Consider the following 19,043-nt stretch of genomic DNA (forward strand, 5'->3'; position numbering starts at 1 on the left):
AATGTATTAGACATTTTATGAGTAAAATATTAAGCTAGTTTCTCTAAATTGTATAACATAAATCATGAACATGTAGGTTATCAGTTAATTAGAAGCCATACTAAACCTAGTCCTTTGACTTAGGAATTTAGAGCAAACTACAACTCACCCATCCCACCCCCTTCAAATAACAAACCAAAGTGTTGTTGAACCTAGACAACATGCCTGTCTGCCTGTCTGCCTGTCCTGTTGGCTGAGACCATATACCAGTTGTTCTGTGTGACTGTTAGCCACACATCCTTCCACTCTCAAAATGTTTTGTTTGGATTTGAAAACTACTTCTAGAAGTAAAGAAATTGGTCTGAAAAACCAATGTCACCTGACCTATCAGGCCCTGTATCTGACCATTTTCATTTCTAGATGGCCAAGTCCGACTTTTTAGTAACTTCTCACTTCAGTCACTGAAATGCTCTCTTACCAACATGCTGCACACGTTTGACCACTTAAACAAACGCATGTTATATAAAGTAAACTGAAAGAATCACATGGCTCTGTCTATATAAATAGCAAAAAAATCAGGCAATATTATGTATCTTAGTTCCTTAGATATGCCACCCATAACTAAAATAGAGTCTACTATATTTTCTGGCTTTGTGAAATCATAAATATTGATGAAAGTAAAATTATAAAAGATTAAGTAAATGAGCTAAATGAAGAAATAAAACACTTGGTAGAAAGAAAATACCTGGGACCTGTATTTAAATCATCTTTTTAAAAACTATATAGTCTTAGATGCGTTATTAATATCTCTGAGTCATTTTCTTATTGGCAAAATGAGGATAATGACTTCTGTTCTGTCTTAAAGAATCGCTGTGAAAATGGAATTAGATACAGTGTACCTAACATCAACCATGGTACCCAACATGTGGCAGGTGACCATTAATTAAAAGGTGAGCCATTCAAAGGACTGAAAAAGTAAGCAACCACATTCACACAGAGTATTTTAAAGTGAATATATATATATATATATATATATATATATATATATATATCAGACATAGATTTGGGTCTACATTAAGTCTCAGTTACATACACAGTTATCTTAGTTTTTGAAGTAAATGTATCTTTGATTGACAGTTGACAGTCACCTTGTTGTGAGCCACCACTTTGAGGGCAAAGGTTGCCAAGTAAAGGGAATTCATAACAAAGCTGAGCTGGTTACGTGATTCTTCTAGGAAGTCTTCCAACCCTTCATACCACAGTCTCTTAATGTCTGACCAAATCATCCCTAAAATGATTAAAAAAATAAGCCAGGTTTATTAATTCAACTATATGCTAAATAATACTTTCAGAGACAAAGTGTTTCTAGCTCTTGGGTTAACTATACCCTGGTATAATTGTATTCCAAAGGCTGCAGGGGTCCGTGGAGGGGAACAACAGCTTTTGGGTGAAGATCTTTTAAAACTTGCAAGAAAAAAGTCATCTGTTTCATGCAACTTAAAAAACTAACCTTAGGTTTCATATCGGCCGGAATGGGACACTAACTGATGAGACACTAACTGATGAGAAATAAACTAGGAAGATAAATGCATGCATGTGAACCGCCCCCATGGTTTTGTTCTCGACTCTTTTAACTATGAAATATGGTGCTTTCATGATCTTCTCTGATCTAGTGGTTTAAAAATAGCATCTTGTGACAAGTCTCAAATTTCTGTAATTTTTGTGTGACCAGTGAATATGTGCATGCATGCACAGATGTATAGAAGCCAGAAGTCAATGTCAGTTGTTCTTCAATGACCTGTCCACCTTAGCTCTTGAGACAGGGTCTCAGTGAACTTGGAGCCCATTTCTGGCTGGCCAACAAGCTCCAGGATCCACCTGTCTGTCTTCATAGCACTGAGGCTACAGGTGCACACTGGAGTACATGGCTTTTATGTGGTGCTGTGGGCCTAACCTCGGGTCCTCAAGCCTGCACAGTAGGCAGTCTGCTGACTTAGCCATCTTCCCAACTTATTTAAACTTAATTCATACTTATATAACAATTTCTACCTCCAAACCTCTTTCCTAAACTCAACTTATTTAGGCACTCTTCTCTCTGCTCCTCTAGTTAGAGATGTATCCAACTGAGCTCATCTCTGCCTCAAATTCACACGTGCAGATTTTCTTCTCATTTCAGTCATTAGCACTCCAGTCCTCTAGTTGTTCAATATGAATCAATTCATTGCTTGAATCAACCCCAGCTCCTGTTTCTTCTAAACTTCACACTCATTACAAAAGCAAATCCTGTCCTCCCATGCCCCCTTCAGGTAGAGAACCCAGATTCAGCCACCACTCTGAACCCTCTGGCCCCATCTCTAGGCATGGACTCTAGACTCACACTGGCTAGACTCACTATCACCAATGCTACAGGCTCCCACTGCCTGACTACAAGCCCCCTAGATCCCCAAGAGTGAGGCCTAAGCTCCCTTCAGCTGGGGTGTAACCCGATGAGTGCAGGTGACAGGAAACAGATTCAGACACCCACTCGAAATGGAAGACAGGATTTCCATATGAAGAAACACTAACTCCAGATGCCTAGACCATAAACCCATTCTCATGAGTGATGCCACCTGTGCTCAACAACAGCCTGCAGGACTTCCGTGTCATCTTAGGGCCAGGCCAATCTGACTCCCAGCTATTATGTTTACCTCTGTCATTCTCCCTAGACCCTTATCTTGAGCACTGTTTCTAAGTCAAGAAACCATCTTACAGATGAAGCCATAGGTACTCTCCTAAGAACTTCAAGGCAAACACTTCTTAAGCTTTGTACTTATGGGGCTGAGTTAATTGTTATCTGAACACTTTTTTCCAAAAGTGGTACTGTGATTAAATACAGTTAAAGTAAAATGATCTGGGCTAACTCTAGAAGTCCTGGTCCAGCGCCGGTTACAGGAAACTTGGGCTGAGCCGAGTTTCATTCTTCCCTCATTCTGATCATCTTTTTCTGCCAGCGGCAAAGCCTGCAGGGGAATCACCATGATATACTCAGGTGGTAAAGGGCTTGCCATGCAAGACTGGGAAAGTAAATTCAGATCCCCGGCATAGACATAAAGAGCCAGGTGTTAGGAAAAGTATCGGCTCAGGACCCCCAAGACCAAGTTCTCAGCACAAAGGAGGTTTATTTGCCCCAGAGGGACAGAGGGCAGGGAATAAGAGACAAGGACAGGAGTTAGAGGATGATCAGGAAGGGGAAGGAAACATGGGAAAGGGGGGAAGGGTATTTGTTGTCCCCCCCCCCCGGGAGGGAGGGGAGCACACGAAGGACTGCCTCTGGATAGAGAGGAGACCAATAGGGGACCTGAGAAAATACCAGGTTATAAAGTTACAAGAAACCCTGTGTTAGGATGTTAGGGTACTCAATTTAATTGGGCATGCTAATTAGGTGACCCAAAAGGGCTTTTGATTGCTAGACTTTAATACTTTGATAGCTAGGCCTTAGTAATCAGCCTCAGGAGGAGGAAGTGACCAAATAAGGGACTAGTATTAGGAATCGAATCTAAGGGTTTTTAGAAAGGCAGTGGGAATGGGGGAGAAGGGCAAGGCTTGCCAGAGCCATGCTCACCACACTCACCACATGCTGACCAGAGCTCCTTGACTAGGTGCATAGTGTACCCCAGTAGCCCCAGTGCTAGGGAGGCAGAGACAGGCAGATCCCTGGAGCCAGCCAGTCTATCCATATTCGGGAGATCAAGGTTGTATGAGAGACCCTGCCCCAAAAAACAAGGTAAAGAACAACTGAACAATACACGAACCCAACTTTGACTTTTGGCCTCCATAGATGTACATGTACACACACACACATTTACACACACATATAATTAAAAAAAAAAAACTTTTAACTTATGAGCTGCGAAGACAGCTCAGTCTATGTTTGCTATGCAAGCATGATGATTTGAGTTAAAATCCTAGCACACACATGCACACACACATACACACATACACACACAGAGTCAGGTATGGCAGCAAACACCTGTAATATCAACAGCAGACTCAGGAAATCACTAGGATGTGCTGGCCAGCCAGCATGGTCTGATCCAGCCCCACCCCTCAGTGAGATACTGTCTTAAAAAGTGAGGTGGATATCCCTGAGGATATCCTGCTGTGTAACAGAAGATTAAAACATTCCACTCTGCAGAGAAGTTCCTTAAGCAGGAAGGTAAACTACTCAAAATAGCTTCGTAAAGCCCCCTGTAACTGACCATATTCACTAGGCCCCTTCCTGCCTGAGTAAACAATAAAAGATGAGACCAAAGGAAACCAAGCTTTCAAAGACAACTCAGACAGACCAGCTGCCTGCAAGGTTGGGTTAGACCAGCTGAGGCACTTGGAAAGGACCCTCTCCAGCCCCTTGAGCTGTCTGCAGGCTGTGCTGTGTATTTTAGGTTCCTAGCTTTGTGAGCTGGGGTGCACTTTGGTGATACAGCTGTCTTTGAGTTATTTCTGTGCCCTTAAGTAACCCTTCATCAATACTCCTGTAGGGAAGCCCAATACAACTCACTAATTCACCAAACTGGACTTTCGTGGTATCCATACTTTGGTCAGCCACAAGATTCCTTTCTGTGGGAAGTAGACATGTATGCTGCAGCTCCCCGGGAAAAGTTTTGTCACATAATACACCCTCATTGCATTCACACGCACACATGTATATCAGCACAAACATGTGCATAAACATACACACACACACACACACACACACACACAGACAAATCTTCTGAACTCATTGACACTTACCAATAATCCACAGTATGAGAAGGTAATCTATTCTCTCCAGGGCTGGTCCCATTGTATTTTTTTTGTCCTCATTGTAGACAAGTGAGTAGAGGTTTAGTAACAGCAAGAATGTGAAATACGACGCTCCATGAATAATGAATTTCATGAAAGGTGTGTGAATGATTCTGCCAAATTGAGATTTGGGCGCTATCAAATAGCATAGTGACAAAACTGGCCAGAAGATGCCAACTGTCAAAACAGTCATTATCTTCTTACAGGTGGGCTTACGGCGGTAACCTGACATCTGTCCAAACCAAACGGTGTTCAGAAACTGCTGGCAATTTGACTGGGAGACAAACTGAAAAGGACACACAGAAGCATAAAAAACAAAAGCAGGGTAAAAAAAAACAAAACAAAAAACCTTTAAAACAGTAACTGACTGATATTCAAAGTATTAACATTAGGAGAAAAGCCTACAAAGTTTATAGTTTTTTTCCCTCTTACAAATAAGAGTGAAGAGGTTCAGAGAATAGATATGGAGTCTGATTACACAGTTCACATCTAGGCTCTGACACAGACTGAATGACCATGAGTAAGTTTTCAGCTTCTCCGAGCTTCCCAGCCCTCATTTCTAACGTCTCGATAGCAACAGTAGCTCCTCACGAACTTGTGAAGATTCAGTGTCATGTTCTTAGGATACTGCCTTGGTCACAGCACATGCTGTTTTAAATATTAATAGTATTAGCAGCCTAGGGAACTAATCACATTTAAATGCTATCATAAGCCTTTATTAGTCAGCACAAAAATATCTAATATATATAACAGTTGAAAGTTAATGTGCGTTCCATAGAGATAGCATTAACTAATCTTTGAGAAAGTACTGGCTTTAGTTCCTAAGTTCTAAGGAATAGAGATGGCCTGATAAAAAATGGTCCACATATCAGATCCAGACACACTTCACAAAAGCACAGAGGGCGACTTAAAATATATCAGATATCAGAGATACTAATTTCCCCCTGCAGTGCAGGACTGAAGTTGGGGCCTTGTACATAGTAGGCAAGTGTTCTACCACTCTGCTAAGTCCTCAGGCCTCTTGTTAGCCTTCACTTGAGACAGTCTTGCTAAGCTGACCAGGCAGATCTTGGACTAAAGATCTTCCTGCCTCAGTAGCTGGGATTACAGGCCTGAGCCATTAAAAGAACTCTTTTAAAAATTACTTTTAAGATTTTTGTGTGTGTATGTTTTACTTATATGCATGTATGGATGCCATGGAAGTGCATAGTATTTGCAGGAGTAAGAACAGGGCATTGGTATCCCTTGTAAATGAATCACAGATGTTTGTGAGCCACCACATGGGTTTGAGGAATCGAACCAGGGACCTGATCAAAAGCAACAAGTACTCCAAACCACTAAGCTACTACAGCAGCCCCCAATAATACTCTTAAGCTTGGTCAATAGTAAATTTCATGTAAAATTTCAAGAAAAATCTCAAATAAGAGCAAAATATAATAATAATTTGAAATTATATTAAATAGTATCTAGAAGAGCAAGTTTCCAATTATAAATGTTCTATGTCCACAGCAGTTTAAGGCATGGGCACGGATTCTCTATATTCCTGTCACTGAGAGGTGGTGGGAGAAGAGGCCAGCACTGTTCCCATCTGTCCTTCAACTCAATAAACTGTGGTTCCTGTGGCCAGCAGACTCTAGTAGAAAGGATGCAATGTGACTTCTAAAAGGCTTCCTTCAGGGTCATGCTCTCAGCTCCCCCATCTGATCACTCAGCTGGGACCACTGCTGGTCCTGGCTGATGCTCAGAAACCTACCAAACAGGATCTTTCTACTTTCAGACACTAGCATGACCTTTCCTTTAAGCTATATATACGTTACTGAGTTATCAACGTTATACTGTTTATATTGTTACAACTTTTATTTAAGAACCAAGGTAAGGAAAATAAATATATCACAGAAAGCTTCATACCTCCTTCTGGTTATATTTGATAGCAAGTTTCAGACGACTTAAGTTCATTCTTTCTTCTAGTAGTCCTCGTTTGTCAAGAGGCTCATCACTAGATGTATGGTTTAGGATAACTTCCAGTTCACGAGAATTCCGGGCTTGTGCGAGCAAATCTTTAGCAAACATTTTGCACTGACGGGCTAGCTCTTCATAATCATTCCTACAAAACGCAGTCTCTATTAGGAATATCACTCCCACTGCCCACGGAGATTACATCACTAGAAATTACTTTACTCAGCAGTATTTAAATTCTGACAGGACTACATAAGATCTTCTCTTTTCCTGCTGACACAAGAGCTTTCTGGTGCAGAAATTCTCCACGGCTTTGGAGAAACAGACTTCCTGTGCCCATACTGATGATTTCAGGTGAGCACAGTATACGTTATACACACTGAGAAACGTTTAACAAAACTTGCTCAGCTCTTCACTTCCCTTACTTCTCATTCTCTGTAAGATGATGTCTCAGGTAGGGTTTCTCTGCTGTGAACAGACACCATGACCAAGGCAACACTTATAAAGGACAATATTAAATTGGGGCTGGCTTACAGGCTCAGAAGTTCAGCCATTATCATCAAGGTGGGAGCATGGCAGCATCCAGGCAGATGTGAGGCTAAAGGAGATGAGAGTTCTACATCTTCATCCAAAGACAGAAAGGGGAAGAATGGCTTCCAGGCAGCTAGGAGGAGGATCTTAAAGCCCATGCCCATAGTGACGCACCTATTCCAACAGGCCACACCTCCAAATAGTGCCAAGCATATTCAAACCATCACAGATGGCTATAATTTCCCTTGATATTAGTCATGTAAACAATAAAAACAATGCTTTTACTAGGTAATATAAGCTTACAGCAACTTTCAGTTATATACAACATATGTATGCTATTCTAACACTGAAAAAGATTTCTTAAAAGCACTCATTTTAGGGAAATTCAAATTAAAAACCCCACTAACTGCAGCTCCTAAGGGACTTTCATCAGGAGTACTATTTTCTACATTTACCACTGTCTTTGAATTACTTATAAAACATTTCTTTAACATAATTTGTGAGAAATGAAGTTTTAGTACATAATTATTTATTAAACATCAATTACATTAAATTTATAACTCAGTTAATCAAAAATAAGTATGTTGCAAATAACTATTACTCATGCATATGAGGCTAGACATTTGAAAATAATTGTATTCAGCTCTTTTCTCATGCAGAAAAAAATATGAGAGCAGGAAGGCGTCCACTGCTTACTCTTCCTACAGGGCGACTGGTCCAGGAACTGGCTGTGTGAAGCTACTACTCAATCCTCAGCCGTTTCCTTAGAGGCAAACATGTTTCTCGTTTTTTACATTATTACATAACATGAGAACAAATCACTGGATTTCTCTGACAAATAAAGTATTTATTACATGTCTTCTGGCTTAGGAATATATAACTGCAGGTAGGAACATGCAGCAAAGTGTTATAACAAACATACCTCATCTAAATAAACATTTAAGATGGCTAGAGCAAATACATAACTTATTGATCTGTTTAATCTCTAATAGATTATGAGAAGATAATTAAGTGCTTGTGTAGTTTAGACAGAGATTCAGTTAGAGGTGAACCAGGAGCTTGCACCCTAATATAACTTTATGGGTTTCGTCTCCCTCCTCTTTTCCTTTTTGGTGTTTGAAAGACGGTCTCTCACTGTGTAATCCTGCTATCCAGGAATCATCAGGTAGACCAGGTTGGCCTTGGAACTCACAATAGTTCTTCTGTCTCTCAAGTGCAGGGATTAAAGATGTGTGTCACCGTGCCCTACCTTTGTCTCCCTTTCTGAGACACAGTTTTGCTGAGACATAGCTTTGTTATGTAGCCCAGGGAGCTGGCTTCACACACCAATCCTCTTGCTTCCTTCCATCTCACAAGTGGTGGGACTGCAGGATGTGGCACAATGCTGAGCTATAACTTTGCTTCATTCAGTTTTAGCTATGCTTTTTTTTTTTTTTTTTTTTTTGGTTTTTTGAGACAGAGTTTTTCTGTGTAGCCCTGGCTGTCCTGGAACTCGCTCTGTAGACCAGGCTGGCCTCGAACTCAGAAATTTGCCTGCCTCTGCCTCCTGAGTGCTGGGATTAAAGGCATAAACCACCAGGCCCGGCTTAACTCTGCTTTTAACTCGATGCTGACATTAGTAAAAACATCTTGCGTTTGCACCCCTTTCTCTGCCTACTGAATACCAGATTGAAATAAGTGAGTTTTAAGATAACATTCAAATCTAACTTTATTTGTTCATGACTGTACTACAATCATAGTAGTTGTACAAATCAATTTGGGAGGAATTATATAAATTTTAATTTATATGGAAAGAAAAATAAGGTTAAAATAAGAACTTCTTCATACTTAAATAAAATTTATTCATAGCCTCATGTCTTAATAAAATTAAGTTTTTAACTATGTCTTGTAAGTTTCTCAAAGTGTGTGTGTGTGTGTCTGTGTTGTGGTAGTTTGAAAATGCTTGGCCTTATTAGGAGGTGTGACCTTGTTGGAAGAAATGTGTCACTATGGGGGTGGGCTTGAGACCATCTAGCTGTCTGGAAGTCAATCTCCTAATGACCTTCAGACCATGCTCCCACCCTGATGATAATGGGCAGAACCTCTGAACCTGTAAGCCAGCCCTAATTAAATGTTGTCCTTCATGAGTTGCTTTGGTCATGGTGTCTGTTCACGGCAGTAAAACCCTAAGTAAGACAGATGTCATATTGAGTTTTTCTTTTTAATGTAATATACTTAAAGAATAGTAGTTCTAAAATTTAAAACTTATATGTAGGTTTTTCATAAGTCTCTGGACTCAGGACTTTGAAGAACACATTATATATGCCTGTATTAAGGCTAATGAAAACTGTGAATCTCTGATCCTGTTCCAGTAAGTGTTAACTTTTCAAGATGGAGCAGAGCCACACAAGCAACTATGAGAGGAAAGCGTTTTCAAGTACAGTCCCTGTTGGCACTTTTCAAACGGAAGCTGGCAAGAGGACTCTACAGCAGATACTCTGCAATAAGGATAATCTCAAGGTCTGCCTGGGGATTCAGGGGTTAAAGAGAAAGGACAGAGGAGGAGTACACTAAATAGCACCAAGACGTGTTCCTTAGACAGAGAAAGGAAATTCTAAGTGGCAACAACCTTAGTCAGCTTATGAACAGATTGAGGCAGAAGACTCTACAACAAAAGACATAACAAACAACGTTTATTTTTTCCCACCTGAATTCCACCTCCACAAGGCTGAGTTCCTTTAAGTCAGCACTAAGTTCAAACGCTCTCAGAATTGGATCTTCCTCTGTCAACATTATCAGAGCTGGACTGGCCAGACATCTATAGATATCAAGACGAAACCTGTGATAGAATTTAATTACCCAATGTAAAAAACAAAACAAAACAAAAAACAAACATACCCTTGTTAGTTTTCATCTCCAATCTTTATAAATGTATAAATATTTCAAGATATTTCCATAAGAAGAAACACCTAAAACTTAAGTATTTTGAGAACAAACATTGGAAAATGTTGTCCACAGCTTTAAGTTACTATCTCTTTTCAAACATTCAAAATTGTGGCTGTCTTGGCATATACACACTGCAGTTTCATCTCTCAGGCAGCTGAGACAGGACTGGGATTTGAAGGTCACAAAGCAGGTTTTAGGCCCATCTAGGATACAGAGCAAGAACAACTTCCTGTGGCTGGAGGGTCGCAGGCCCGAGAGGAGGAACTGCTGCTTACTGATGTCTCCTAAGCCAATACAACTTCTACATCCCTGTGTCTATACCCACAGATGAGTGCATCTCTCCCACTCATCAGAGAAGCTTCTTTGTGCAAAGGACTGAGATTTTCTGAGAAACTCACAACTAATCAAAATGCAGAACCAGGAGCTTTTGGGTGCACAATCCCATCTTTTACATCTACAAGGTTACCCCTACACCTCAGACTTGGGGGAAACACAGAAGAGGTAGGCAGAGAGACTGTAAGAGTCAGTGGCCCAGACCCCTTCCTACAGACTGTCTTCTAGGTATGACAGTGAAAATGCACCTATGAAATCTCAACAATATGGCTGCCTGAACAAGACCAGCATAATGACAACACCAGAGGATGTGCCACTGTACAGAGGGCAAAGTTCATATGGCCCCAGCCCTGGAGAACAAGTGGCAGGCAGCCAGTGCCTGCTGAAAGAACTAGTTTCCTCCAAGGGTAGCTCCTGCACAGGATGTTCAATCCCCAATGGCCAGCCCTGAACACATGCATACAAGCAACATGAAATGGACTCAGTAGAGTGTGTGAGTGTGTGTGTGTGTGTGTGTGTGTGCGTGTGCACGTGTGTGTATCAATAATAATTAAGAAAGCATGGATTTCAGAGGAGAAACACAGGAAGAGCTTGAGACAGAAGGGAGAGGTGAGAATAATGTAGATAACATGCTCATGTAAAAAGTTCTCAAAAAATAATAATTAAAAAAGAATGACAAAACCCCCCACAATCGAATTGTATTTATGACTACACAGAGGACACTTATTGTTCCTCATCAGATAAATGTTTCCTATTAAATTCATTTGTCAGCTGCATAACTATACTAAGACTATAGAGTGCCCTGCCTCAAAAAATCAAAAATTCACTATGGTTAAACTGAATATTCTTTTACTTCTGAACATCTTAATTGTAAGAGAAATATTCTATTTATAATTCCTGTCACATAACATATCTATCTGGAAAATATGAACACATATATTTTAATGATCTAATTTAAAACCAGCATTTCTCCTTTCTTAATTTTATTTTTGTTTATAGTTCATATTATCAAATTAAGTTAATTGAAATGATATCTACTTTGTGATCTTTTCCTTTTTTTAAAAAAAGAGAAATATACAAAAATTCCTTTTATAATATAAAGTAAAATGCTATCCCTGAACATACATAAATTTAAAGAAAATGTGCTAGCAAATACCTACTATCATATGAATTGAACGATTATTAAGTTTTCCTCTCCCAAAGCTTAAACTTCTTCAGAATCCTAGACATATTTAACATATGTCTCATTATTCCAGGTTATAATTTTGAAAGATTTTTCAACTAGTTATGAGTAAAATTATTCAGTTATATATAATTTCTAGCTAATTGAGTGAATGAATCCCTTTATTCTCTGTAATTTAATAAATATTCCCATTTCAATAACAAAATAGGGAATAAACAATTCATAAAAATTCTTTAATATAAACATTTAAATATAATTTGTAGTTCACAAATTTGAGAGATTTAATACATGTATGTGTTTTGCATAAAAATTTAATGCACACTTGTCATTTTAGAGTAGACAATCCAGGAGCCTGAATGCTACAGTCCTCCTCCATGGTCACCATGTTTCAATGTATCTCATTCTTTACTACAACCAGTTTTCCATTTGATGGCTGTCCATTGAATCTCCATTAATGAACACTTAAGTTGCTCCTAATTTGTTTCTACTATAAAAATGAAACAACAGATATTTCTTTAATTCTTACATCCTATATACGGTTCAAATTGTTGGGCAAAAACAGTATGCATATCATATACTCTCAGATATTATTGAGAGTGATAAGATAAAAAAAGTGAATTTCCCACAAGCCTCTGTTATATTCACTGGATTAGGCACTGCCATCCTAAATTTGGCCTTACTAGAAAATGGAGCCTTAGGCTGTTCTAACCTGTGTTTCTTTAGAAGGTCATCTCTCCGCCCGAGCTTTATAGCTATGCTTCTGTAAACTGCCTGTTCAAATTCTTTAGCCCACTTTTTCCTGTTGTTTATTCTCAAGTCAAAAGTGACACAAATACCTTTTCCGTTGTTTAACTTCTTACTTTCTTTGTAATGGATTTTTTTCTAGATAAAATTCTAAATTTACTGACACATTCCTCATTTAATCTATAGCTTTAATGTTATTTATAAGCAAAGATAGTCTGCATTCATGGATACACAGGGGGCTGGGGCAGGAGGATTGCTCGAACTCAAAGCTAGCTTGGGAAATATACCAAGATACCATATTAAAACAAACAAACAAACAAACAAACCAACCAACCAAACTGCATTCACTTGTCTGCATGTTTTTTTCTTTTTCCATTACCACACTGGCCATGAGCTCACAATTCTTCTGCCTCAACCTTTGAAGCAGCTCAGATTATGGGCAGGTACCACCATATCTGCTCTATCTGTATCTTAAGTATTCCTGTAGAGGCATTTGCCTGCACTATAACTACCCAAAGATGTGTAGACAACTAAATCTACATTGATTGACTTTAAAAGACCATTCATCATAAATGGTATGCCAGTGCAAGCAAGGCTGCACTGAACAGACCCCACGTGCAGTAGGCAAGTGATCTCAGAAACAGGTCACAATCACTGTATGATTTTAAATTAATTTTCAGCCATTTCATATTCAGAACTTTTTACTGTTGACAAGTTTCATGAGCCTCCCACTGAGTTTATGGCTGAGATCTCCCTCAATCCTTCCTATTCCCCATTCAATAAAAAGCTGTAGTTTTATCAGTACAAGCTAGTGAACCTGTAACGCTGGGCCAGAAGAACCAAACACTGGCCTGGGCAAAATGACCAAAGGAAAACTTGCTCCTCAAGACAGACTGCAAGTCTGTGACAGAGAGGACCAACCAGGAATGTCAGGAGAGACTCTGGAAATGAGAAAGCCACATATGGAGTAATAGCATGTCTACAAATGCCTAGCTGACTAGACAATTATACACTTGTGGGTAGCATGTAAGTTTGGAAAAAGAAAAGACCTAAAGAATATTAACAAGTTCTTAATACAGGATCATGTGCAAGAGCCAAGAGCCACCAGCAGCCAAACGATGCCTTTTAGACAGAATTTGCCAAATAGTTCCAACATGGACACAGAAATTAGGCTCTGTTGTTTCTATGTACTGGGAGAATTCCTAATAGCATGGTGTGTTAGTTTAAAATGGTTAAATTCTAGGAAGCTAAAGTGATCAATAATAACTTCATAAATAGCCTGATTAGAATTTTACATTTTAAGAGTAAACTTGGTTTGTTCCTTTACACTCTGTCAGAAATGAATTATATTTTCCAATCCCTCAGAATTAAGGTAGCAGTTACTAGTAAAAAATTCTGGGACTCTTTTGTATAAATGTATATACAACTACATTTAAAAATAATTCACAGGTCAAGAGATTTTGTAGACAAGCCACACATTAAGAGAAATCATATTACCCCTACTTAACCATGTTGGTGCCTGAAACCATCAAAAGCAGCAAACATTAACCTGGTGGCCCTCAGCTTGTAACTATTTTTGTTTGGTTAGGTTTTTTTGTTTGTTTGCTTTTTTGAGACAGGGTTTCTCTGTATAGCCCTGGCTGTCCTGGAACTCACTCTATAGACCAGGCTGGCCTCAAACTCAGAAATCCACCTGCCTCTGCCTCCCAAGTGAGCTTGTAACTATTTTTAACTACTTTACAAAAAAACTGTGAAAGAACCATATATTGAATAAACCGGGGGGGCAGTGGTGGCCCACACCTTTAATCCCAGCACTAGGGAGGCAGAGGCAGGCGGATTTCTGAGTTTGAGGCCAGCCTGGTCTACAGTGTGGCTTCCAGTACAGCCAGGGATACACAGAGAAACCCTGTCTCAAAAAAACAAAAAACAAAAACAAAACAAAAAACAAAAAACCCTGAATATCACATTTTTGGTAATTAATATTTGTTACCTAAACATTTCTAAAATATCACTGCATTTTTAACAGTTCTATTTTACAGACAAGGAAATGAACAAAGAGGTTATTGAACAACCTGCCTCATTAGGATGAAAACATCTTTGGATAACATGTATAATAATACCTAAGGCAGGGTAATTTTCTAAATACCCTCTGCTGGCCTCAAATTTATGATCCTTCTTCTGCCTTACCATTCTAGGAAATGGGGTTATAGATGTGTGCTACCATGTCTAAGACTGCCTATATCTCTCAATGTTGCTACAACGGGTATCAAAACCATATACAAAGCATAGAAAGGGCTTATGCTGAAAAGCTGACTTCTCAACCAACTGACAGCCACACCTGCAATAAAACTGCCCATGGAGTGATCTTGTTGAACCTAAAGAAGGCAGGTCCTTTCTTGATGTTAACATTTCAACTAGCGAAATGGGAAGAGATTATAAGTAGTAAAGATAGAAATATAAATATGGTCTAAGAAGAGAAATAAGAGGCAAGAAGAGTTCAAATACTTAGTGAGAAGTTTTGTGGGCTGGAAAGATGGCTCAGTAGTTAAAAGTGCTCATTCCTCAGCAGAGGACCTGGGTTCAGTTCCCAGCACACATATGGTGGCAAACAAATATAACAGGACCTTTGAAGCTTGGGTCTTGGAACCCTGACAAAGCATGAGAAGGGAATAAAGAAAAGACAGACTACACTCACACAGGCACATACACAGTGAAGCTGGGGTCAGGGTGGGTTTTGCTACCTCTGGAACCTCTCAGCACATTTAATATGTAGAGCACAGGGGAGGGACTAGCCATTCTCAGTAGGAGATCTCTGTAGGCAGCTGCCTCAGGCTACAAACACCTGGGAGGAGAAAGCAGCAGCCAACAGTCTTTGCACATTTCTCAGTTAAGCTGTGTTCTTCCAAGAATAATAGTACATGCCTACAACCCATGTATTCAAGAAACAGAAAGGCAGAGGATCACGAATTTAAGATTAGCCTAAAGCCCTCAAGATGAGTTCCAGGCTAGCCAGTATGCAAGACTCTACCTCAAAAAGCCATCATGACGGTGGTGCTGATGACGGTATAGTAGTAGTTTGTTTTTCTTTATAAGGTGCCAAGTGGTGCCTTTCCACTCTTGCTAATTTACCTCGTGAACAAAGGCGCTAGAAATCTGGCTCTCCTATGTCACCCAAGCATATTTCTTAAAAGTTGCACTGAAAGAGCATTTTTCCCCAAGTAAGTGTCATCGACAGGTGCTTTGATACATTACTCTTCTATTTACCAAAATCTTCATTTCCTCACCTGGAATGTCTGAGGCTGTCCTTCTTGTTTTTTGCAGAACACAGTGTGCATTCACAGCCAACAGCATGGGGCTTGGGCAAAGACACATCCTGCTTTAAAAGCATTGTAAGGATTTCATAGTTGTTACGATGAGCAGCTAAAATAACAGGTGCGACATCCATCGTTGTTGAATATTCTGGATTCTGAATTCGTTCCATAAGTTTCTGAAAAATATTCATATAAATGTCCAAAGGTTATTATCTGTGACTTCAAAAATATATTTATCTAAAGGATGGAATAAAAGTAATATTAAATAAGGAACATAAGGCTTATTTTAAGAAGAATACATTTTACTTAGACTCATTATTTTAAAACTTTAAAATTTCAGTTTTAATTAACAAATGTTATATAATAAATACAATCTTCAATAGGCAACATCCTAATACTACAGTTCCATTTTTTACTAATATAGAAGCAAGAGCATCTAGAGAAATAATTTAAGAAAAAGAATTAATATTTTTAAAAATTAATAGAAACATGAATGATAAGAAGAAAGAAGAAGAATTTTTGGAAAACAATAACATGGAAAAATGTTAAGAACAGCCACAGTATAAATGCAGGAGGAAAACTAAAGTTTACATCCGTGTGGCCTACCTTGTCCTACAGATAGCGATGAGGCTACTTCTTTATACCGTCCAATCCCTACCTAATCTGCAGCCTGTCACGAATATGTAAGACCACTACAGTCACAGCTAACACTTAGCAAGAACTGGAGCTGTCAGTCATTTATCTTCCCGTTTAATGCCCACAGGGAACTACAGAGCTGAGTGTAATTAGTAACCGTGAAGAAACTGAGGCTCAGAGAAGTGAATGTGTGGAACCACAGTCAGCCAAGAGCTGACTCCTCCCACTAACTGGGACCTGAGGCCAATGATTGTATGAAATGAAGACAAAACATTTAGTAGTTTAAGTATCGGGTTAAATAAAAAGGTTGGCTATTTTATGACTATTGCATATTCTTGCCAATGCTTCTCACTTTTTTGCAGAGGTTTCCTTGAGAGCTGTTTGACTCCAGGGTTAGCTCATCAAGCTCACACCTTGGTAACTTTTATTAACATTGTAAAAGTAGTGTATACTCATTTAAAATATCTGAAAAATACAGAAAAGCAGAAAGAAGAATAAAAATGCCCATATTCCTTCTACTCAAATAACATTTTATAGTACAGTATTTCCTTCTAGTCCTTTCTTTACTTCACCCCTTTTGAAAGACACATTTTGCATACATCCTAGTGTGCTAAGCACGAGTGATAAAAACAACAGTTCTTAATAAAAGCAATAGTTCTTAGTACTCAAAGATTGAGAGAATAATCTCTTCGCCTGAGAGCCCAGGATCTTCAAGGGACCAAATCACGCACAGAATTTTGCATGCAATTTAAGGAAACTCACAAAATCTGGGTTCAAGATATTTTGTGATATAAATGACGTTACAGCAAATATCACTATAAAATAGTTTGTTTGTTTGTTTTTTTTTTTTTTTTTTTACAAATTTAGGACTATCTCATTACTATAGACACTCCTCTAGAACTAGAATTATAGGTTAAAAAGCTAGAAAAAAAATTGAAGTTCTTGATACGTAATGTCAAAATCTTTTCAATGGTTTAAATTCTTGATAATATAGGGATGTATCCATTTTATAGTAAAGTTTTACTCACAGCAAATGGCATGGTCACTCTTAATATGAGTGAAAAACAATGATATTTTAATTTACTTTCTTTTAAATACTGGTAAGTTTTGATATTTTTTCATATGCTTTTCTTTTATGAAATTTGTTCATGTACCTTTCAATTATTTATTGGAGATTTCATACTCATGAATTTATGCAATGGTTACATAAAAGCCTAAAAGAGGTACTTTTTCTGATTTGTGTTATTGATCAAAAATAAAATTATATTTACTCTCGGGCTTAAAGTCCTAACTGAAAAGTGACCCTTCTGTTTTCTATGAAGCACTCACAGCTAGAACAGCACTACTAGACATGTGTAAGATTAAAGTGTATAATTTCACTGCTGATAGCATGACCTTCATATTTTCAAATAACCTTTATTTTAAAGTGAATAGTGAAGAGACAACCCGACAAGCCAAGGCTACAGAATGAACACACTTAAATAGTAAAAGAAAAATATATTAAAATATTTCATTGTATCTGTCTAGAAACAATAAAGCTGTTAAAAGTTGGTTTTATAGCCACCGTAAGTATTTGGATAAAGACTGAGTGACCTTTACTTGTTAGAGACAGAGCAGAAAGTGCCTTCTTCACTGAGCAGCTGGGACTGCCAAGGCTTTCCACTGCTGATGGCAATGGTGAGGAGATAATACTTGCCACTGCTGTAGTGGCACATAGCGCTCCACCTCAGTCTGAAGAAAGGCAATGTGTTCAAAGGCTAGAAGGTGGAACAGGCATATACAAATATAATAGTAACTGTGGGATAGATGGTGGGAACTGAACGGGATTCTGTTAGCTTTTGTCCGTCAGTGACAGAATCTCATCTCAGTCCTCTTCATTCCATTCTTACTGGTTTCTCACCACCATCTGAACTTAGAGGTATTCTAGGAAAGTCACACTTTTTGTTGTTCTTAAGGTAGTTTTTAAAGTGTGTATGTCTGTGTTTGAAAGTTGAAACCTGGAGCTTGTGCATGATAGAAAACATTATACTCTATTTACAACAACAGGTCCCCAAATCATAGGCTTTTTTTTAGTAGTCTAAATGAATATAAAATTTGTTTAGTTCTTTAAATACATTTTATTCTGAAATCAATCAGCTGATAATATAGCAGTTATTAAAACTGATTGTTTTACTATACCTTCAACAATAATAAATGTTAAAAATTCTTAAATTCAGTGTACAAAATTATCTCATTTATAATTAATATTAATATTTCAATGACTATCTTTCTACTGAGAAAAACCAATAAAATTATAAAAGAAAAATCTTTAATTAGTTCAATCACTAAGAAATGACTACTATAAAGTAACATTCGCTTAATTTTCCATATCTCTTTTCATGTGCATTTTTAAGAAATTTTAAAAGATTTATTTATTTTATGTGGATGATTGTTTCATCTGCATATGCTGGGTAGCATGTCCATGTAGCATCCAGAAGATGCTATGAGGGAGATGGGCCCTCTCGAGCTAGAGTTGTACTTAGTTGTGAGATGCTATGTGGATGTGGGGAATGAACCCAGGTCTTCCGAACCCTGGAGCCATCTCTCAGCCTCTTTTCTATGTGTACTTTCAACCTTCAGTCTTG

The 19,043-nt window shown here is 38.4% G+C and overlaps 1 protein-coding gene across 5 annotated transcripts in view; it reads right to left on the reverse strand.

Annotated features, from left to right (window-relative positions):
* Trpc1 (transient receptor potential cation channel subfamily C member 1) overlaps positions 1–19,043 on the reverse strand; it is a 45,894-nt gene that overhangs the window by 11,541 nt on the left and 15,310 nt on the right. For 3 of the 5 annotated variants that reach the window (XM_021171740.3, XM_021171739.3, XM_029481861.2), the window contains 5 exons: positions 15,757–15,959; positions 9,974–10,105; positions 6,709–6,904; positions 4,750–5,086; positions 1,128–1,267 (listed from right to left, as the gene is read on the reverse strand). In XM_021171740.3, the coding sequence (XP_021027399.1) occupies positions 1,128–1,267; positions 4,750–5,086; positions 6,709–6,904; positions 9,974–10,105; positions 15,757–15,959 (1,008 nt within the window). The remainder of the gene's footprint in view (positions 1–1,127; positions 1,268–4,749; positions 5,087–6,708; positions 6,905–9,973; positions 10,106–15,756; positions 15,960–19,043) is intronic. The other 2 variants (XM_085827904.1, XM_029481860.2) reach the window with 1 other exon arrangement.

The sequence above is a fragment of the Mus caroli genome, unplaced genomic scaffold (genome assembly GCF_978045245.1).
Source record: "Mus caroli unplaced genomic scaffold, Mus_caroli_1 scaffold_11, whole genome shotgun sequence".
Classification (NCBI taxonomy): Eukaryota; Metazoa; Chordata; class Mammalia; order Rodentia; family Muridae; genus Mus; species Mus caroli.